This window comes from Echeneis naucrates, chromosome 18 (assembly GCF_900963305.1).
Source record: "Echeneis naucrates chromosome 18, fEcheNa1.1, whole genome shotgun sequence".
Taxonomy (NCBI): domain Eukaryota; kingdom Metazoa; phylum Chordata; class Actinopteri; order Carangiformes; family Echeneidae; genus Echeneis; species Echeneis naucrates.
The window spans coordinates 534,303-556,064 of record NC_042528.1 but is presented as its reverse complement, the minus strand read 5'-3'; the positions used below and the strand labels follow the sequence as shown (position 1 = coordinate 556,064).

General features: G+C 44.5%; 3 protein-coding genes across 3 annotated transcripts in view; all 3 read right to left on the bottom strand.

Moving 5' to 3' along the window:
• Window positions 1-8,952: 8,952 nt before the first annotated feature.
• On the bottom strand, window positions 8,953-16,798 carry rbm46 (RNA binding motif protein 46). The gene is made up of 10 exons (XM_029526892.1): window positions 16,636-16,798; window positions 16,272-16,452; window positions 15,984-16,140; window positions 15,689-15,818; window positions 14,660-14,757; window positions 13,336-13,768; window positions 12,163-12,365; window positions 11,773-11,875; window positions 10,070-10,153; window positions 8,953-9,050 (listed from the first exon to the last, which is right to left on the bottom strand). Exons 1-10 carry the CDS (start codon window positions 16,796-16,798, stop codon window positions 8,953-8,955), a joined length of 1,650 nt encoding a protein of 549 aa, XP_029382752.1.
• Window positions 16,799-17,895: 1,097 nt separating this feature from the next.
• Window positions 17,896-20,385, bottom strand: lratb.2 (lecithin retinol acyltransferase b, tandem duplicate 2). Its single transcript, XM_029526891.1, has 6 exons — window positions 20,359-20,385; window positions 19,571-19,671; window positions 19,365-19,470; window positions 19,112-19,186; window positions 18,769-18,921; window positions 17,896-18,051 (listed from the first exon to the last, which is right to left on the bottom strand). Exons 1-6 carry the CDS (start codon window positions 20,383-20,385, stop codon window positions 17,896-17,898), a joined length of 618 nt encoding a protein of 205 aa, XP_029382751.1.
• Window positions 20,386-20,565: 180 nt separating this feature from the next.
• Window positions 20,566-21,762, bottom strand: part of LOC115058705 (lecithin retinol acyltransferase-like) — a 4,671-nt gene continuing 3,474 nt past the window's right edge. Inside the window, exon 3 of the mRNA XM_029526172.1 lies at window positions 20,566-21,448. Within this exon, the coding sequence (XP_029382032.1) occupies window positions 21,296-21,448 (153 nt within the window). The 3' untranslated portion in view covers window positions 20,566-21,295. The remainder of the gene's footprint in view (window positions 21,449-21,762) is intronic.

Sequence of the window (21,762 nt, the reverse complement as noted above, 5' to 3'; positions counted from 1 at the left end):
GGAGAAACATGAACCTGTACCAGGTCCAGATCCTGATCCAGATCCCTAAAGAGCCAGTTCATCTGCCTCTGCTCAACAATGTTCAATAATGCTGCACCCAAAGCATGATGGGAGATGAAGAGAAGCTCACTAAACCTTCCTTTACTGAGTAGTGAAGTTCACTCTGTGTTGGTGTTGATCTTCTGGATGTTTGTGTCAAACCTCAGGCTCAGCTGAGGTCTTTGCCTTGTTGTGTGTGTGTGTGTGTGTGTGTGTGTGTGTGTGTGTGTCTATGTATGAAAGCTAGGCAGATTAAGAGCTTATATCTACCCAAGGATTGAATGAGACGCTGTTTTGTCGCAGTGAGAGACTTTGGGAAATGTTTGTGACTGTTGTGAGTCTGTGTTGCTTTGTGTGTGTCTGTGTGAGTCGGGAACACATTGTCGCAGTAATTGAGAGATGGCTGTTACTGATGCTTGGTCTTGTTGTGATGTCGTGCTGATGCCTTATTAGCCTTCTTGGTATTGGTATTTGCTAGTGTATTTTTATGGCAGTGAAACCTTCGAGAATGGAGGTAAAGTTTCTCACCTGCAGAGGGAGGAACCCCCGCCGGTCTCTGGTGGCGGAGGGAGAAATGACTGAAGTCCAGCGGAAACATTCACATGTGGAGGCGGCTTGCAGCTGTTGAATCCTGTTTATCTGACTGTCAAAGTCACCTTGGCTCCGAGCTGATGCTGTAAAACCCAAGAGACAGAAAAACAGCCGCTGCTTATATACAGAAACATTCTTGAGGCACATTTTCAGATATCTCACCGTTTACTTTCTCAGAGGATTAAGAAGCCAAGACAAAACTAACAGACCAAACATCTTCAGAACCATCAGGGTGATTACATCTGGAGCCTGATTGGATAATTGATGAAACAGAAACTCAGGATTAGAAAGCAAAGTAGCAAAGAGCTGAGCAGGATTTTCTATAAAAACGCACCACAGCTCTGAGTCTTGGCGATGAACTTCCTGCTTCAGCCTCCGGTTGATGGGTTGATCCCTTTTCTGTGCCTCACATCTTTAGTTTTGATGGAAGCTGCGGTTAAAACGTTCCTAAACTAAGTCCAAGCTCTGCAAATGTAGTTGTCTCTTATTTTTATCTTAGTGTGACAGATATTTATATTACAGAGAAGATAAGACAGTATGAGGGATTACTGAGTACACAGAGCTGCTCTATACGTCGGTATGGGGTTAAACCTTCTTGATGTCTTGATATCAGAAGGCAAACACTCCCTGGAGGCCTGTTTCATTGGAATTCATGGAAATGACATCTGGAGAAGTGGATGTGTTTAACCGGAGCTGATACAACATGTGGAGAAGAAAGGTCAAAGCGTTTTCCTTCTGTCAGCCCGTCCGGATAAAGCGGAAACACAGACTTCCAGTAAGCCGGCTTCGGAAAACAGCAGAACCCATGTTATTGTCTCTGGAGCTGCAGTTTATTGATGTCGCCGTCTATTATCTTGGTGGAGCGAGTCGGATTCACCCTGAGGACCATTTGTTTGGAATATTGCAGCAATGTAATCGGCATATAAAGAGCAGCAGCTGTAGGAGTCACCATCCTTCACCTCTTCACAAAAAGCCTCCAGGTCCATCTATCACTGCTTCATCACAGGCAGCTCTCCCATATCTGCTCCTGAACTTTGTCAGTGTGATGGATCACAGAAACACTGTCACACAAACTCCGGTTCGTGATGTCATTATAGGAAGTTAATGAGGCAAACATCCTTGTTTTATGCTCCATACAACAAAATAATGGTGAGAGGGCGAAGTCCTGGGTCCAGATGAGTGGGCTAAAGATTAAAGTTAAACTTTCTGCATGGAGAAGGGTCGACCATGATGTCACAGCAGTGAAAGCAGAAAGAAGGTGAAACTTTTCTAACTGATCGATACAAGGACAAATTAGTTGGGAAGATGTGAGAGAGGTTTCAGAGGCTATTAGTCACTTCAACAGCCATCCAGTTTGAAGGATTTTCAGTCCATCATCTTGAGGTTAAGACAGCCTAATCTACAGTCCAAGCTTCCAGACAGACGGTCAGACAGACACAATCCGACCTTCACGCCGGCTTTACGTCACGACAGCAGAGGATTCTGTGCAAACGTGTACATTTTGTGTAAAGAGCGTCAGGACAGAGTGAAAAGTAAATACCGTCCCTTAAGAGAGCTCCTCGTTCTAGACTCATCAAAATGGGAAACATCTTCTCCCTATTTGTCTGGAGCTATTCCAATAATGCAGCTTTGTTTTCCACTTTGTGTTGTGTGTCTGGGGATGTTTTCTTCAACTGCAAACTCACAAAACTTCATTTAAATTCAAATGTTCATCCCAAAAGCTGCAGAATGTGTGTGAAATATTTAAATATTTGTGAGCTGTAGCTGTCAAAAGGAATAACAACTTCAACCTCCATAGAATGTTCTGCCAAAGGCAAAAACCTGATTTCATCATTTTATTTTACTTTCAATCATTAAATGGTAGTTTAACGGTAGTTTTTTTCAGGACAGCCTGTAAAAGCAAACGGTCCTTTCAGACTTTTCAGAAAAACTGAGCAGAATCAGAAAGTCAAACAATAAGGTAGAAGGTAGACTTACCCAGACATCAGTCGTCTGTGAAGAGGACAGGATGTACTTCAGCACGGTGACCCTGCGGCCACTGAGCGGCTCACAAATGGAGTGGAGGGACGACCTCAACGTCAAACGCTGGCCGCTTGGCTCCAGGTGTAACAGCAGGAAGTGGCGCTGACCATCTGCCTCCATCGCAGTGTTTTATGGTGAAGCAGGTGCGCCGCTTTAGTAAAGCAACATGGACAGCTGTCAACGTGTCGAGCTTTATGAGCCCGATGTCAGCAGGTGAATTATTGAGAGGCGGTGCGAGTGTGAAAGATGCAGAGTGGCAGTTAAAGAGAGGGAGATAACGTGCATGGAGCCGTTCATCTTCAGCAGCAGCTCAGCCGTCAGCTGCAGGACAAGAAGAAAAAGAAGAGATCTGCAGGTCAATACAACCACTGTGAACATCATCACATCAAACGACAATAAATCAACACAGGTGTAAGAAGAAGTGAATCTGCTGTTGGACTTCACCTAATATGTGTACAGCTCATTTTGTGTTACACACAAACACACAATTAGACATCTAAACACACTTTACTTGATTGTTTTCCCACTGAAACAGTTTCATACTTTCACCTCATTGAATGAATCTAATAAAACTAAATAAATCTAAATGCAGTCACTGTTATTCTGCTGAGAAGAAAACATCTAGTTAATTAAAAGAGGATCTGTTGAGTGAATTGAGTTTTAATTACTTGATTAAAAAAACTGTCTAGTTATGATGCTTAGTTGCTAGTTGTGTTGAATTGTGATGAAACGAATCACTTTGATATATTGAAATATTTTATGCTTATAGAGTAAAAGATCTGTTTTAAAAACTTTTGTTTTGGTCACTTTCTGTTTGGATTCCATCCAATGATGCGTCAGGTTTTAAGGAAATATGATTTATAAAGTAATTTACAAGAAATGTGATATGATATAATCTTTATTTGTCCCCAGAATATGAAAACATCTTTATGGAGACAACTCATCCTTTTACGCTGCGGTCTAATTATCTAGTTTGTGATGCATGGAATGTCCCTCCTCTGTCCAGTGTCTCACTTCCACTTCCATGTTCTTCAGCTTTCTGAAGAAGTGTAAAAATAATTTGGAGATGTTTTTATTCTATAAATCTTCCTGTGCATATGGAGAGGCATCAGGAAGCCTCGCTGCATCTCCCTCTCATCCATCCATCGCTCCACAGCTTGGTTGGTTGTGTTCCTGATTTATAGATTCTTTCATACTCAAGCTGCTGCAGGACTATTCACAACCATCTGCAGCTTCCAACTCCAGTCTGACTCAAGCTGCCGACATTTAAAATAACAGGTGGAAATGTGACGAGGGTTCAAGTCTGATGTCTGCGTCTTTCCCCTGGAGCTTTACGTCTTTCTGTTCTTCGGGGATCCGATCCTGAACTGGGCCACGGTTGTTAAAAGGTTTGAGAGTCTGAACCAAGCTCTAATCAATCTGTCCCCGGGGATGGAGCGAGGCTGAAAAATGCAGATGATCTTTATGAGGCCACATCTGGCATTGTTTGGCCTCCACATTTGTTCTTAATGTTACTGAACTTTTCCCAGAGATGAATCATGAATTACTTTGCTCGGCAGACAGTCTAATCTGAGCTGTGAAATGGAAGAATAGGATCCAATAATGAGCACATTTGTTTCGTGTGATTTCCCGATATGTAATGGAGACAAAAACTAATTTCTTTCATTTCAAAGTGAAGCATAGCTGCTTATTATAGCACCACAGAGAAAACTAAGACAAATCGTCTCCTGAGGGCCCACAGAGCCGGAACATGCTCCTTTTATATCCACAGGGATTCAAATTTTAGACACAGCAAACACCAAGATGACACATCTGAGCCCGTCCACTGCTCAGAGATCTCCGTCACAGTCAGAAACAGCACTGCGGATGGATTCAGGACAGACGTGTGGGTTCTCCCACCTACACGTCTGCCCTGAGAGGCTCGGACATGAACTGAGTCTTTATGGCCGGAGGGACGAATGGGATGTGTAGGAAGTGTGATCCGCAGGGAACTGACAAAGGTCTCAGAGTCTTCAGCATTCATGAGGTTTTGGATCATCGGTTCTCTGCAGCAGAGATGGACAAGGCAAAAAAAAAAAAAAAAAGGGGGTGGGGGGGGCAAAGGCATCTCCAGAGAGGGGGAGGACCGCAGTGCTGAACACACCGTGTGAAATATCACACACCCTTCAGGAATGAATGTCCATAAATCCACAGTAATCCAGCGATAGAGGTCTGAAGTCCACCAGTTCCCTGGAAACTGGAACTGCTGACCAATTATTCCATTTAATAAAACATGGACACCAGAGAGCGCCTACCTGCCCGTAGCTGATCTTACAACAACCATTTAACAAGGTCTTCACCCCCGGATGGCTTCAATACTTTCCCGTCGCCTTATTGGTTCCTAACACTTCACACCGAGCTGATTAGAAGCAGTAAATCATTGGAGGAGCAGCAAACTCAGAAAGCTGAAGGGGCTTGTGGGTGTAATTATTTCTGTGGTCGGTCAGTGGAACAGTGGAGGCCATGTCAAAACCGCACCACCTCCCCACAGTCTGAAATCCAGCTTTAAAGGGACATTCGGGCGTCATGGAAGCAGAAACATTTTGGTTTCTGACAAATGTGGCTCAGAGAAAAGGAGGCCTGGTGGACTCAAAGCGTTCCAGCTCAATCCACATCAGAGGGAAGTGCAAAGCGCGCCCACCTCCCCCTTCGGAACCGCCGTCTCCCAGCAACATCCATGAGGGGATTTTAATCCCATGTAAATGTGCCACGTCCTATTCTTACAGTAAAGAAAAACAGGTGAGGGACTCCAGGGATGGTTTCATTTCCTAATCCTATGTGGTTCTGCTGCGACACTTCGAGTCCACAGAAGAAGCTTTTGGTAAATTTAAAGCTTTGAGGAACTAAAGCCAGACCAGTGTGCCTGTGGGGCTCATTATATTCCTCGTGAGAATGTGTTGAGGTGCAGTTACACCAAGTCCTCTCATAATATAAGAAGTGTGATAAAAAAAAAAAAAAAAAAAAAAAGGAGCTGAAGACTTAATGTGAAGCCTCTTTTTCATTTACAGTTAAAAAAAAAAAAAACTAAGAACAGAGGATTCTTTAGCCTCAGAACGAAACGATGTTTGAAAGGAAAATGAGGAAGGAGATTCCACTGAATCTCAGGTTGCTTCAGTTTGAATTCATTTCAATGTGACATGATTGACTCGACTTTGAAGCTCCTGAAGTTCATATTCATATTTAAAGGGAATAAACAGTTAGTATCCACAGGATAAAAACTGTGATGCTGAGAAAACTGAAAACTATCTGGATTTTAATTCATTCACTTTGAACTTCTTGATAAATTCGGTGTAAATCCTCCATGACGGTTTGTGAACTGCTGTTTTTATGCTCTTACCAGTTTGTAATTTATTTGTTGGCTGAACCCAGAATGGACTTCAACGCTAAAATCCTCATTTCTTTTTAACTTCACCCTGAACGGAGCATTTGTGTTGAGTGACTAAACCAAATCAAAGCATGTGTGAGCAGCAGCCACAGAAACTGACAGGAGTCGGCACTCCCAGCACAGCGACACACAACATAACTGAAGAACAAGACGATGAATAATTGAAGAACAAGAGTAAAACAGAGCAGGAGATTTATGGAGGGCAAAACAAAGTGATCATTCAGAACCAATGAAGAAGATGCCAGTGTGGATTTCAGCTCCAGCCGGTTTTATGTTCTTTGTTTGTTTCCCTCCTGCTGATATTCACACTTTATATTCTTAATTAAAGCCACATACACACTAGAAGACTGGTTTTACACTTCCTCCTGCTGTGTTTCCAATCCCATAATCCCATCTGTTTAACTCCTGCACCTCCTTCATCATTCTCCCTCAGCCTCAAATTCTCTCATCTGTCATCGGCTTTCCTTCTCCTCAACCTTCTGCCTCTTATTCTGAAATGAATTCTCCTCTCCCTTTCCTTCCCACTCGCCTCCTCCTCCTCCATCAGTTCACTCTTTTGCCAGGAAAAGAAGACAGAAATAGGGGAAGAGGGATAAGAGGAAGGAAAGGATTTCTCCATCTGTTTCCAAACTGACCTTCTTTGCAGCTGCAGGAAGTGGAATGTTTAACCTCTGCGACGAGGCCGAGCAGGCGGCTGCACTAATAAGAGAAACAATCAAAGAGAAGATCAATGAGTCTGGGTGTTTCAGGTTGGTTTCAGAAAACTGCACGTGAAAATAAAAAATGAACTAAACCCAGAAGAGCTTCTTCATCATCATCATCATCATCAGCAATTCCAAAGTCTGGTTGGAAGATTTCAGAGGAAAGAGAACAAACAATGAATCAATAAACTGAAGTCCTGCAGCAGGTTTCCTCTGGAGACACTGAACATGCCACAGGCCTATTTCTGCAGAGACAGAAGAGATTAGTTCACGTGCACGTACATGCGTGCGCGCACACACACACACACACACACACACACACACACACAGAGCAGAAAACAACACATTTGCTGTAAATCCATCAACAGCTTTATTCCAAAACACTGAATGTGTCTCTGACATTTCATCACTTGGTGTCTGACAGAAAATTCTGTTCAACAAAAACACTTTTTTTTTTTTTTAAATCATAAGGCTGAATTCTCCTTCAACAATCAGACTCTTCATTCTTTGTGACATTTGAACCAAATAACTGGGCTCATATTCATTTAAACATCTACATTTTGGTTTTGATTTGTTTTATCAGGATTGTTAAATAAATAGGGGTCATTATATTCATTGGATTCATTGTAATGGTTTGGATCTTTAATATACTGAATAAAAGGACAAAAAGGGATAAATATGATGAGCTGAATATAAAATAATCAAATTCTGTCACTTTTAAAGCCTCATAAATTATTTGACAAACAAAAAAGATCTTGTTTTCCAGCCTGAGAATGAAATATTTGAACCAAGTCTGAACTTTAAAACCACCAGAGTCAAACACAGTTTAGGTTAAAGGATAAAAAAAACTGACAAGGTCGAAACGTTACATAAATATATGTATAAAATACTCAGAAAGTTGTTCAAAGCTACAAACAGCTCAAATCAACAATAAATCAACAAAAACAAACAAACTTTTTGTTGGAGGTTAAAACTGATGTATGAAACGTTAACTTTCAGAAAATGTTCTACCTTTTAAACAACTATTAACATTAATTTCAACCTCTGATAAAGAAATAAACTCACCTCCCGATTTCATCCTCCTCTACAGCTCTCACTGATGAAACGGAAAACACCTCAATTCTCTTTTTCTTTTTTAAATTAAGCTTTGAAATAATTTCTTAACCATAATAAAAAAAATCTGACGGGAAAGGGCGCTTATTTTATGTTATTACATCCTATTTGTGTTATTATTATTATTGGGATTAGAGCTCAAATGTTTACATTTAATTGTGCAATTAAATGTAAAATTCCCTCTAGATGTGAATTTTTAAACATATAATTTAAAAAGGAATTCTGATCTGTTGCTGATATTTTCAACATAAATTCCCTAAATATTTCCTAAAAAGATCCATGTAATCTGTTACTGATGTGAGATGAAGATATTAGTTATACTAGTTATCATTATCGATGAATATGCTTATTTTTATTACATTCCCCCACACAGGTTTAATGTAAAGCAATAAATGGGAAAAAAAAAAAATAGCAATGGCACAATGTTTGGTTTTTTGTCATTATTTTTTTTCAGTAAATTCATTAATTGACTTTCAGAATAACTGCCAATTGCTTTTGTGTCATGAGTGAATGGATCATTTAATAGGTATTTATTTAGGTTTAGATTAATTAAAATTCCTTCCTTCCTGCCTCAGCTCTAAATTACAAGGCTCTTTTACGGAAATGATCGGGACATGACAGACCTGGACAATAAAACGTGACACTATTTTTCCTCTTTAAAGCAACAAATTCATTCTTCTGTGGATTTGAACAAAAATCCGTTACATATGAAGGCAAAAGTGTGTTTTAGGTTTTGTGTGTGACCCCTGCATCCCTGCTGTGGCATTATGGTAACAGAGAGGAAGTCTGGAGAGAGGGAGGCTGACATTTAACAGAGGTTGATGGAGACGCTTTATCTGTTGGATTTGGGCATTTTTGTGAAATCTAAACAGTGTTGCTCATTGTTGAGTTTATCAGAGGTGATTGAGAGAATAAGCCGAGCAGCTCATCAAAATCTAAATATTATCCTTCCCTCCCTCCCTCCATCTCTAGCTGAGATAAAGAGATAAAACAGAGGGAGCTGAGACAAACAGATGGAGATGAGAGCAGTTCACCCGTCTGAAGTCAGCCAGAGGCATCGTGTCACAAAAACACTGTGCTAAACACAGTCCTGCCTTTGCTCCTGGCTCCTCCTCCCCTGGGTTCACCTCCTCTGATGCACGACATCCTCCCGCTGCCTCCTGCAACAACACATCACATCTTAATGTCACTGCTTAAATGTAACACAGAGGACGCATGAAAAACATCCAGTGGAGCAAAGGGGATGGGGAGGAGAGGGGAGATGGAGGAGTGGGGATGGGGAGGAGAGGGGAGATGGAGGAGAGGAGTGGAGGAAGAGAGATGGAGGAGAGGAGTGGAGGAAGAGAGATGGAGGAGAGGGGACAAGGAGGAGGGGAGAGATGGAGGAGTGGGGATGGGGAGGAGAGGAGAGATGGTGGAGAGGAGTGGAGGAAGAGAGATGGAGGAGAGGGGACAAGGAGGAGGGGAGAGATGGAGGAGTGGGGATGGGGAGAGGGGGATGGAGGAGAGGAGTGGAGGAAGAGAGATGGAGGAGAGATGGAGGAGAGATGGAGGAGAGACAGGAGAGGAGTGGAGGAGAGATGGAGGAGTGATGGAGGAGAGATGGAGGAGAGATGGAGAAGAGATGGAGGAGTGGGGATGGGGAGGAGAGGAGAGATGGTGGAGAGGAGTGGAGGAAGAGAGATGGAGGAGTGATGGAGGAGAGATGGAGGAGAGATGGAGGAGAGATGGAGGAGAGATGGAGGAGAGGGGATGGGGAAGAGAGGAGAGATGGAGGAGAGACAGGAGAGGAGTGGAGGAGGAGAGATGGAGAAGAGATGGAGGAGAGACAGGAGAGGAGTGGAGGAGGAGAGATGGAGGAGTGATGGAGGAGAGAAGAAAGATCTAAAGGATGAACTTGTCGGGTCAATAAGTGACATCAGTTTCAGACAGAACTGGTGGAAACCATGAAGGCGTGACGAGGTCCGCTGCTCTCACCGTCAGTAAAACGGCGTCTGGGAGCTGAAGAAGAGCCTCTGTGTTTGGGAGGTGGGGGGGGTGAGGGCAGACAGAGAAGAGAGAAGAGTGGGGGGAGGGGGGGAGATTGAAGAAGGGAGTGAGATGGGGAAGGGAGGGGGAGGGGCAGAAGGAGGGACAGGGTGGCAGGAGGAGAAGGGCCTTCCGCTAAAGGTCTGCAGACCAGGGCTGGGGGCAGACGGGACGGCGAGGGGAGGAGATGTGCTGCTCGGGGAGTCACAGGAAGCTCCGCCCAGAAACAACGAGTCTGAAGGAGGAGGAAAAATGTGAGCTGAGAGTGAAGGAGACAAGTGAGGGGGGAGTGAGCGTCGGAGATGAAGACAATCAGATGTGACAGAGCCAGAAAACATTAAAAGGAGGAAAATCAAACATGTTAAACATTTCAGATTAAAATTAATAAATTAACACCAAATCAGGATTTTTTGAACAGAGTTGATCATTAGCTAATGATTTGTGACTGAGAAGTGAGTCATCATGTTAACTATTTACTTATTGTGTGATCATGATGAAATGTGAACACAATAAAAGAGAAAGTTTACTGAGCTCAGCTGACTGTGTCCTCAGGCTGACGGTTTGACTGAAACACGTCAGACAGCATGAGGACGGTTGACAGTGGAAACAGAACTCCTGAACTCCTCACAGAGAGAACCTGAACATTCATTTTATATTTCAACAGTTTCATCTCAGAAGAAAGAAGCAGACCACCTCCTGTGCCACATTCAGGTCAGAAGGCAGGAAGGTGTTTTCTTCTTGATCAGGAGCTGATCATCAGTTTCCTCTGGAGCTGTAGTGTAAGAGCCAAGGTCCACCACAGGTCAGACTTCCAGCAGCCCGGCCGCTCACTACGTTTCCTGTCCCCACTTTCTACATGACATCTTGTCCAAAAAAACATTTTAAATTGCGTGTGTTTGGGTGGCGCACACTGCCTCAGACCGGGCGCTGAGAGGAAGCTGCAGCTACACAATCATGCTTCCATCCTCGTGCTCTGAAGTGATTCACTTTCTCTCTGTGGTTTTTATTTGTGAAGCCTCTGAGTCCTCTTACAGCACCAAGGGTGAATTAACGTTGCACTTAAGCTCCGGGCTCCAGAGACTGGCAGAGCTCCACTTCTGCTGCTTCAGACATGGAGATGATGTTCAGGAGAGGAAGCAGAAAGTTAAACAGCAGTGAACGGCATGATGGGGGATTATTCGAATGTCACCGGAGCAGGATGGTTTGATCAAACTCGAACTGACATGCCTCAAAGATTCACTGAGCAGCACGGTGCCTGATGGGACTGAAAAACAAAACGTCCACAGTGAGAAATGAAAACTGCAGCGAATCATTTGTGCTCCTCTGCAGAGTCTCAGCTGGAATAAAATCACCCACTTCCAGATAAATATCTTTCATAAAGCTGCATCTAAAGGGCCACCTGGGGGTAGGGGGGTTCAAAGGTTTGGTCCTTCTTCAGCAGTTGGATCTCTTCCTTTTGTTTTCTGTCTAAGTGTTCCAGTGGATACACAGGTGAATAATGACTGGAGTCTGTTTAGACAGCAGGTGATGTGGTTTGTCAGAATAATCTCAGTTTCAGCGGATGTGTTGTCCTTGCAGCCGGTACAGGCATTATAAACAACACGATGCTCAGGTTGGATTCAGGTCAGAGGCTTCAGCTCATTCATGTCACATGAAACTGGACATGTTCATTTTTACTATACTGGTCTTAACTGTGGGAACAGTCAAACATCTGTGTAACCCAGACACATGAAGAGACGTAGGGGGGCTTCACCATTTCTTCATGAAGAGGACAACAGCAAGCTGCCACTTCCTGTGCTGGTGTAAACTCATTTGTGTGTGTGTGTGTGTGTGTGTGTGTGTGTGTGTGTGTACCCAGGTTCCACAGGGTGGTCTGAGCAGCCAGCTCTTTGGCATCATCCACCAGCAGACACAGCTTGTCTGGGAGGTAGGTGCTTCGTGTAGATGGCATCACAACCTGCATACACACAAACATACGCACAGTAAAGTTCAATGAAGCGAAGTGAAGGAAAAAGAAGTTTTGATGAGAAGCACAACAAGAAGTAATGAGATGGGACATTACTAAGGTGGTGCTGAAATAAAGTCAGTGGAGGTCGCCTGAGCTGACGTGAAGTAACCTGAAGTGATGATTAATCTAAATCATAAAGCTCTGAGCTTTCTGGCTCCAGAAACAACACAGCCTCTTGCACACATTAACAGCGTTGGTCTGCTGTACACTTGTCTGAGAGGTGTAGCTGTGCAGACCTTGTAGATAAGCAGAAGTTTTCCCTCCTGTCCCGGTGTGGAGTACAGGTGGTACTCTGGCTGTGTCCAGTAGTTTTTGCGGCAGTGGTATTCGAGCAGGCTGACAGCAGAGCCGATCTGACTCTGTTTCAGGGACAGCAGGCTGGTGGGGGAGAGGGCGGTGCCAGGAAACAGGGGGAACATGCCCCTGTCCAGGTTGTCAGCTGTCACAGAGACAGACAGGCCACCATTAGACTATATGGACCTTTAATCTGTTTACAAACACTTTGAACTTTGTCATTGTTGAGCGTAAAGTGAATTTCTCCTTTAAAACGAAACCTTCCATCATGTCTGAGGAGGTCTGTTTTCTCCACCGTGTATCATATTTAATTCCTTTTCTCTGGAGTGTCTCTCATCAATCGACCTCTGAATCTCTCCACATCTTTTATCTCTCCCTCTCTCATACATGGAGTGATGGAGAATCTCTCATAAATATTTTACAGTCCATTTGCAGGAGAATTAACTTCAAAACGGCTCTCATTTTCAGAAATGGCTGCAGGCGTCAGGAAGCTGGTGTTTTCCTTCTTCATCAGATTAACATTGTGGCTGTATCAACACACGAGTGAGACCTGATGAATGTGATGTGTAATTTATGAGACAAAAGTCTGTTTTTAACCAGCAGAAAAATAGGATGGTGGGGTGTTTGCTTCCAGAGGTGGAGTTCATTAGAAAGCTCATACTTCACACTTTCTAATTCAGCTCTGGTTCTTTAAGTGGCTGAATTAGGAAATGGGACGTTTTTCAAGGAGACCAAAGAGAAACGGCTCAGTTAAAGAAGAACTACATGTTGCTATCACATCAATACACAAAACATCCATATCTGCTGTGGGGAGATACAGCAACAGTAGTTTTTTATGGAACAGGCCACAAAAATAAAAAAGACAATGTGTGACAGAAAAGACAAAAGTTAAGATAAAAAAAAGCCCAAAATCATTGAAGCATATGCAATAATGAAATGAATTATTGGATGAATACAAAGTCAGTTCTATGACCTTGAAACTAACAGATTTTCTGCTGAGACACACTTCAGACTGACTCGGTTCTGTGGCTCAGCAACTTTTTGTGATATTGATTTTTTTTTTTTTTTTTTAATTATTATTCTACACCACCCACCCACACTGACCTCCTCCTCACCTTCTGCTGCTCCTGGGAAAAAGGGGCTCCCAAAATGAGGCAGGGGCGGTAGTGGCAGCGGAGAGAGCGACGACAGCGATGTATATCCGTCTGCAGATCCTCCCATCACTCCTCCATCACTCCTGTGTGGAACATACATCCCTCCCCCTCCCCCTCCGGCACCGTTTCCCAGGTACGACCGGCTGCTGTTCCTCCTCCCGACCCCGTTCCCGTCTCTGACCCCTGCCGGTTTGGCCAGCGTCACCTCCACCTTGGCTCCGTCGATCTGGGCCCCGTTCATTATACTCAGCGCGGTGATGGCGTCGTCGCGGCAGCGGTAGTGGATGAAGGCGTAGTCTGTGAGCTTCTTGACACGCTCCACTGAGCCTGGTTTGAAACGGGAAAACTCCTGACGAAGAGTTTCTTCACTGGTGCTCATCATCAGGTTACGTACCTGCAGAGTGAGATATCAGACAGCTGTTTATACAAACCAGGACAGATTCACACAACATGATTACTACGGGCGAAGACTTCACAACAACAAGGACATCCAAATTATTGTACAGTGGAATATTTTCAAAGATTTATTCTGATAAGATTTTAGCCACGTGTATTACTCATTGAAGTGTTTACTCAGGACACACTCGACGGCCGGACTGAACACGACCTCCTCACGAACTGAACCTTGAACTAAAATAGTCCAAGAACAACTGCTATATTAAGTATTGGTGTCCTCTGAGAATCCATGGAATTTCCTGCCTTCTTCTTCTTCCCCTCCTTCACCTCTCACATCCCCGTTCCCTCCAAACTCAGCCGGCACTCCATAGTTTGATGACCTGTTTCGGAGCATCTTCCAATCACAAGTTGTTCTTATTCCATCGTTGGCAGATTCACTGTGAAGCAGCACATATGACTGAGGGCTGTTTTATGGCCCCAGGCTAAATATACCCTCCTACACAGAACTGTGAGGTGTTGTAGGCTTGTACTTGTTGCCCTCAGATCACATCTGAGTCTTTTATAGTAAAAGCGGCCAGAGTAATTGATCCCCTGGAGAAAATGCAGCTCCTGAGTCTCCTCTGTGATGCTTGACTCTTCCTCACCTTTGATCTGAACAAGGCTGCAGAATATTTCCGAGAGCTTCTCCTAAGAAACTGGCCTTTGACCAGCACAGGAGAAAAGAATTGGAGGCGGGGAGGCTTCACAAAGTTTTAGGATGAAGTGAGATTACACTGGGATACTGTGCCAGCAGTCAAAAGGCTTTCGGGTCCTCCTCTGCCTCGTTATCTTTCTGAATTCACCTCAGAGTAAGGACAAATCAAGGATTCTTACACACACATGTACATACATAAAGGACTCTGACGCGCTGCATGACTTCTTCGTCCACATCTCTTTCGGGCTCGGCCCAGTCCACCTGGATGGAGTGACCCCACAGCTGGAAGGTTTCTGTTGGAAACAGTGTCAACATGATAGTTTTATAATGTCACCTACTTACAGGGTTCTACTGGTGTATAAAATGACCACTGACAGACAACAGAACCTTTCTAAGTTGTTTGGGGGTTTGTTTTTTTTAGGTCCAACTGCGTTGTCTTTGGTGATGAAGTGTCTCTGACTGACAACAGCTGTGCTTTTCTAAATCTGACACAGTATTTCTCACCAGGGACTGGATCTGAATACTCAGAGTGCAGGTTGGTCCTGGTCCAGCTCATGACCTTCAGTTATGCAGCAGATATTATGGAGCTCAAAGCTCAGCTAGTCTTTGGAGCTTTTATTCTTCCAGGCTGGTTTGTGCTGATTTATTCTCCTCAAACTAGAGACCTTTGACTTGAGCATTAGTGCTTTAATTTAATTTTAATTTTCATCCTCTTGTAACTTATAATGGTTTGAATTGAACACGGACAAGGGCGGCAGAGCTTACTGCTGCTGCTGAGCATTGTCCTGTGAGGAAAACCCAGCTGTTCGCAAATAAAACAAGAAGATGATCCCGTGGAGTCAAACCTGATCAATGTGCCACACCGCAGAGATGAGGAGGACTAACACTGCCTTGCAGCAATCCTGCCCATCAATTTACAGGCTGCTGCTCACAAGTGGGGGGGGGGGGGGCTGCATCACTCTTACAAACCAGCCCCCACAGCTAAAAGCACTTCATTTTAAGATGCTGCTATAAAGCCCGACCATCTCTGTGCTGTGCTGAACTTTAGTTCCTGCTGATTGAGCTTTAGTTGGGTGTCCTGATAAAGTGGCCTCTTCGGTGACACAGTTAAATTCCTCTACAGACGCTGCGGCAGTGAGTTGGGTTCTACCTCCCTCTGCTGGACAAAGGCTACAGTTGCTTCAGTCAGTGACAACAAGCTGTGCAGTGTGTTTAAATAGTCACCAGGTATGAGCTTTCTCCGGGCCATGGCTGCTGCTTTGTGAGATTCATACTCAACAAAGGCAAAACCTCGGTTTTTGCTCTTATCTGTGGAGCTGGGATACATGATCACATCCACCACGCCGTCAGTCACCTGATGCAGACACACAGAAAATTAGACACCAACCTTAGTTTGTGTTTGTCAAAGAGCAGAATGTTTGTCTTGAGCCCCTGAAGTTCTCCTCTTGCCCTCCCACTGGTCTAACCTCAGCTGCCTCTGAATCCTCTGCTGATAAAACCAGACAAGAGCCGTGTTTACCTTCTTCATCTCCTCCATGATCTCATCCTTCTTCTTGTCTTTGGGGATGGCGCCGACAAAGAGCCGGCAGTTATCCAGACTCACACACACGCCAATGAACTTCCCGGGGCGGATCTCGTAGTTGTCCAACATCTGGATGGCTCTCTGAGCTGCTTCTCTGGACCACAACCATCAGCATGTCATCGATCATGATGAATCCTGACTGACTGAGTTTGAATCCTCAGACCCTGACCAGGTTCAGTGACATCATTGAGTGCAGCAGGAAATATATCCGTGTGTTTGAGTTACCTGTTGGTGTACATGACAAAGGCGTAGCCGCGGTTCTCTCCACTGAACTCCATCATCAGCCTGAACTCGTAGATCCTGCCTGCTCTCTCAAACAGAGGCACCAGCTGGTCCTCGTACATATCTCTGGGAATCTTCCCCACAAACACCTCACAGCCCCGAGGGGGGGGTGGCCCCTCCCAGCCTGGGGAACAGAAGAGTGGAGTTCAGCTGGCTTCAGGATCCATTATACGTCCCTCTGTAACCCTTTCAGAGCAATAGTCAAGCCTCTGTGTACCCTTAAGATGGTTAAAGTTCAGAAGATGACAGAGTCCCAGCACATGATGCTGATTGGAAGTCTGTTTCCTGTGTTCAAAGCCTTTCACACACACACCTGGCGGGGGGCCACCATACTTCCTCTGGCCGTTCTCCTGCACCATGTGGTAGCCCGTCTTCTCCAGCAGAGCCAGCAGAGCCATCTCCTTCCCACAGGAAGCCTTGAACTCGTCCTCGCCAACCAGTGGACTGACCTTCCCGGAGTTTCCATCCATGTCTGCGTCTACGTTACACAAAACAGTCAAACAACAAACTTCCTGAACCTGAAGATACATATATAGATTAGGTCAAACAGGTGACCCCCAAAAAGCTGCGTCATACTTACCATTACTGAACACACCTGTACCTGTTATATTTTTAACTTTCTGCCTGTGAATGTTGTGGTCTCTTTTATGTCTGATGACTGGCCGATAATTGTTGATAGCTCGATAGTTTGGAATCAATAAAGTAGATCTCAGTAAATATCAGACTGTCAGCAAACGGATTCGGTATCTTAATATGATTCAAGCTAATGCTAAATGCTAATGCTAAAATAAAACATTTAAGAGACTGACGTTCAGGTTTAGCTGACGTTATTTCATTTACATTCATTTCAGCAACTAACCCAAACCTCCACTTCTTACTTCAGGAATAAATTAGGACGTTAATCTGAAACCTTCTCCTCAGAATGTCTCAGATATTAGACACCGGAGCTAACGGCTAACACTGGCTAGCTGAAAGGTCAGCGGAGCTAACCTTTAAGCTAGCTCCCCGGCTAAACCTTTCCGCCCGTTTTTCCGGTAAACCTCTCCTTAACGGCTCACCGGCTCTGATTGCCGACATTTTGCCTTCAGGTGAAACGTTCAACCTTCAAAATTGTCCGCTGTTCGATTGAAACTTTTTCAGATTAAACAAGCAAACAATCAAAAAACCTTCACCTGTCAACAACCGGCTGCTAACAGCGTGATTGACGTGACGCTAGCTCCTTCTAAACCAATCAGAGCGGAAGGCTGGGATCTAGGGGGCGGGGCAATACGTGATTTCACCATAGAATAATAAAAATGATAAAAACAAAAATAATATTAAGAATAAATATAATCAAACTCCAATCCAATAACATGAAATCAAATAGATCATAAACAGAAAATAAAGATGAACACAAACTTAAATACAGAAAAACTAGTATGATGGAATTTTAAAACGTTCATATACAATAAGATAAATCATCATTGAATGCATCAAATGAAGTAAAACAAATGAAACTTGAGGCTTTCAGAAAAATACAATATTTATTAGACTGGAGTCACTGATTATTCTCCGGGCCCAGCGTTGTTTAGGACGCCATCCAGATGAGGAAGGGCAGCAGGACAGCCAGCAGGCCAGAACAGGTGTTCACAGCTCCCAGGTACAGCAGAAGACACGCCCCCAGCAGCGCTGTTGCCTTGGCAACACGCCGGCTCAGAAACAGCTTCCTCACAGTCTTACAGAACTGATGGAGAAAGAAAAGACTGTTTATGAGAAGTGATCTGGAGTTGATTTCGGATTAACTGGCCTTTGAATGTTTACCCATAAAGAACCAGCAGGCGGAGCTATGAAGTTAATTTATGACAACTCTCATAAATTAGCTGCAGAGTTTAAATTGAACCTACTTATGAAATCCAATCTGTTTTCCCACTCAGATATTTGTGTGAGCTGAAATAAAAACCAAGCTCCCTTTGACTCCTTAAGTGACCGCTGAAGTTCAGCCCTTCATTTCACAATTAGTCTCCGTCAAACTTTTAACCACACAATGCAATCAGGGCATAATCAGACAACAATCTGCAACAAAACCACACAAACAATGGAGCTTTCATCCACAGCCTGTTGCTGCAACAGTGAGGCTTAACCCAATGAAGAGGAAGGTCTGATCCCTGACTGGCTTTAATCCAGAGCAGGAAATTAAGAGCTGAACATTCAGAGTTTTACATAACAAAGTCACAGTTTTTTAAAAAGTGTCCTCTGATTCTGTCTGCTCAGTTCAGACTCAGAAAACGGGAACTAACTAAAAACACACTCTGAATGTTTCCTTCTGTTCCAAAGAAAAGTTCCTCTCGTGTGTTTGGGTCGTTCTACAGCTGATTTCTATCTTTATCTGATCAGGAGTTCTGCTGTAAAGACCAGCTGATGTTTGGTCATGGTTCTGGTTCTGGTTGGGTGTCGGGGTCACCTGAAACGTCTGGAAGCTCATGACGGTGCCGTATCGACAGTACATGACGAAGTGTTCACAGTTGTACCACAGCAGGCTGTAGGAAACGTCGCCCTGCAGCTTCTCGGCCCGCCGGGCCACCTCCTCCCCCCGCAGGGCCGGCCGGCTGCAGACCTGGACAAGAACCACATCAGAACCACATCTTTTCTATTTCCATTTTATATCTCAGCATTGAAATTTTGCTTCAGAAAATGTTCATTTGTAGGTTTGTGTGACTTTTTCTCTGTGCTGTTGTTGCCTCAGTTCAAAATGGTATTTAGATGTTTTCCTGGTCCAGATTCTGCTTGGATCTGGTCCGGGTCACCTTGTCCTTGGTGTTGATGAGTATCTCTGATCCGTAGGCGAAGTCATCCACTGAGTCCACTCTGATGCTGCCACACTGATGAAGACAGATACACTTCCTGTCACTGCGTCACAGACCAACATACAAACAAGCTGCAGGCAGAAACAATAATCAACATCTGTTTATCTGTTCTGTTTTTTGGGAGCAGCAGAGCCCAGATTAGGAGGAGCAGGTGGATCTGACCAGCTCTGGACTCCGTCCTGATTGGCAGTACCTTGGCCAGAACTCCCAGCAGCAGTCTGGTGTTGGTGACCATCTGCTTGATCCGACACTCGTCGCTGGAGACGACGGGCATGATGTCGGGGATGAAATGAGCTACTCTGAGGACAGGAAAGGAAAAGAAAGATGACAGAGTCAGAACTCTGTTGTTCTCAAGTGTCTTTGACCAATCAGATCACAGCATGATGATGTCAGACTCACCTGCCGGCCCCCAGGTAAATCCCAAAGTGTGTGAACAGAGTCCTGGGCACCTCCAGCAGGTCCCCCCTGCTGAAGATCAGGTCATATTTATTGTCCTCCCTCCCCCCTCTTCCTCTTCCTCCGTCCTCCTCCTCTTCCTCCTTCCTCTTCCTCTCCGTCTCCTTCAGATGGACTCTGGATGTGGAGATGAAGAGGAGGGCGAGCAGCCGCAGAGGAAACATGATGCGAGGAGACGGAGAGGGAAGTGTGGCCGTCACCTCGGAGGGGGTTTTATTCTCTGGGGGAGGGGGCAGAGGCAGGAGTGGAGGGATTAGGAAATGCCTCAGCCTGGAGAAGAAACCTGATCCAGGTTATCCAAACAATGCTGAGAAAAACAAACAGGAGGTGACATCACTTCCTGTACAGGAACTCATTTTACCCATCAGGTATTCTGCAACCATGTTTCCCTAAATCTAACAGAAAGGTGTGTTTTTGATTCAACAACACTTTATTGTCTTCCATCTTGTCCTTTAATCAGACAAAGGACAGTTTTCTGACACCCGAGTGTGTTTGGTGGAGGGTTGTGTTGCTGTTGTGTTTTTGTACAGAGAAGGGAGAGAATAGCCAAGTCTTTATTAGGAAACCGCAGACTGAATTGAGAAACATCCAGACTGAGGTTTAATCCTGAAGAAACAGCTCTTTGTTTCCACAGATGAAGTTCACATCAAGGCCAACACAAGCTGGGTGTTAGCTTCAGGAAGTGACTTATCAGCAAAATCATCTGACCAATCACTGCGTTTCTTCTGTACCTGAGCAGGTCCTGGTACCCAGCCCATTACCCATGATCCTTCAGTCTTTGCTTCACTCCTGCTGTTCCCATTTTTAGCCACAAGAGGACGACAGAGTGTAGAGCCTGTTTTCAGTTAGAGACCTTTCATTCATTCATCTTCTCCACTGATCCAGATGAACTTTGACCTCCTGCTTAACCTCAGAAAACACTGGACGCAACACTGAACTCTTCATCATGTCCACTTCCTTTATTTACAAAGAAACCAGCAGGCTATATAACGTGCTACAACGTTGTAAAAAATAAATTCTGTACAAAAGTTTGTGACTGTTAGAAACAATAATTTTGTGGAGAATATCTACAGATATTTACAGAAGAGCTTCAGCGGCTGACAGACATATGAAACCTCCAAGGTTTCCTTTCTGCTGCAGCGGTTTGAGGAAAAGGTGTGGTTTTCTGTCTGATGTTGATTTGTGTTTTAAAGGTTTTTAAAGGTCTTCATCTTCAGTGTGAATTATCAGAGACAGCCACACTGATCCGTTAGGAGCTAAACTGGATGCTTTTGGTGGCCAATCAAGACAAAATGTAAAACATTAACAGTGTCTTCTCTCATATTGTTTTTTCAAACTAATCAAAAATGAAGAATTAAATAAAAAATGTTTGTTTTGACACGTCAGTTTTTGGTTCTTGTTGAAGAAAGTTCACACACTGATAAAACCTGCAGCCTCAGTAACAACGAGTCATTCTTAAATGATCTTTGGTCCCTTTACGGTCTCATTCTGAAGTAGGAAAAGCACAATGCTTCAAATGTTTTGTTCACTTTAAAATAATCACCTGTGGTTTTGGTTGTTCAGTCCAGGTTGCTAACAGTGCTAATGCTAAATGTTCAGACATTAAAACCAACCACTTCCTGTGCAGCAGAGTTCTCTAATGTTTGAAGAGTTTGAGACCTGAAGCTCCTAACTGGCCATCCACAGGGTGAAGGGGATGAGGAGGGTGGGCAGGGCGGTGCTGCAGGATATTCCAAACCACACCATGGACAGGAGACCCAGCAACGCCGTCAGGGCGACGTTACGCTGATCCCGGATCAGCGACTTCAGCCATTCACAAAACTGAGGAGAGAAGAAAGGGAATTATTCTTGTTGTAATAGCTGCAGCTCCAAACGTAGCCAGAACAGAACCTCCGACTCTGAGCCGGCGTGTGGTCCAAGACCTGAGACTATAACTGACCTGCTGGTTTTAGGCTCCTGTTCCGCCCCTGCCCCGCCCCTGACCTCACCCCCGACCTCACCCCGCCCCCACCCCCACCCCCGACCTCACCCCCGACCTCACCCCGCCCCCACCCCCACCCCTGACCTCACCCCCGACCTCACCCCGCCCCCACCCCCACCCCTGACCTCACCTCGCCGACAAGGCTGCAGGTCAA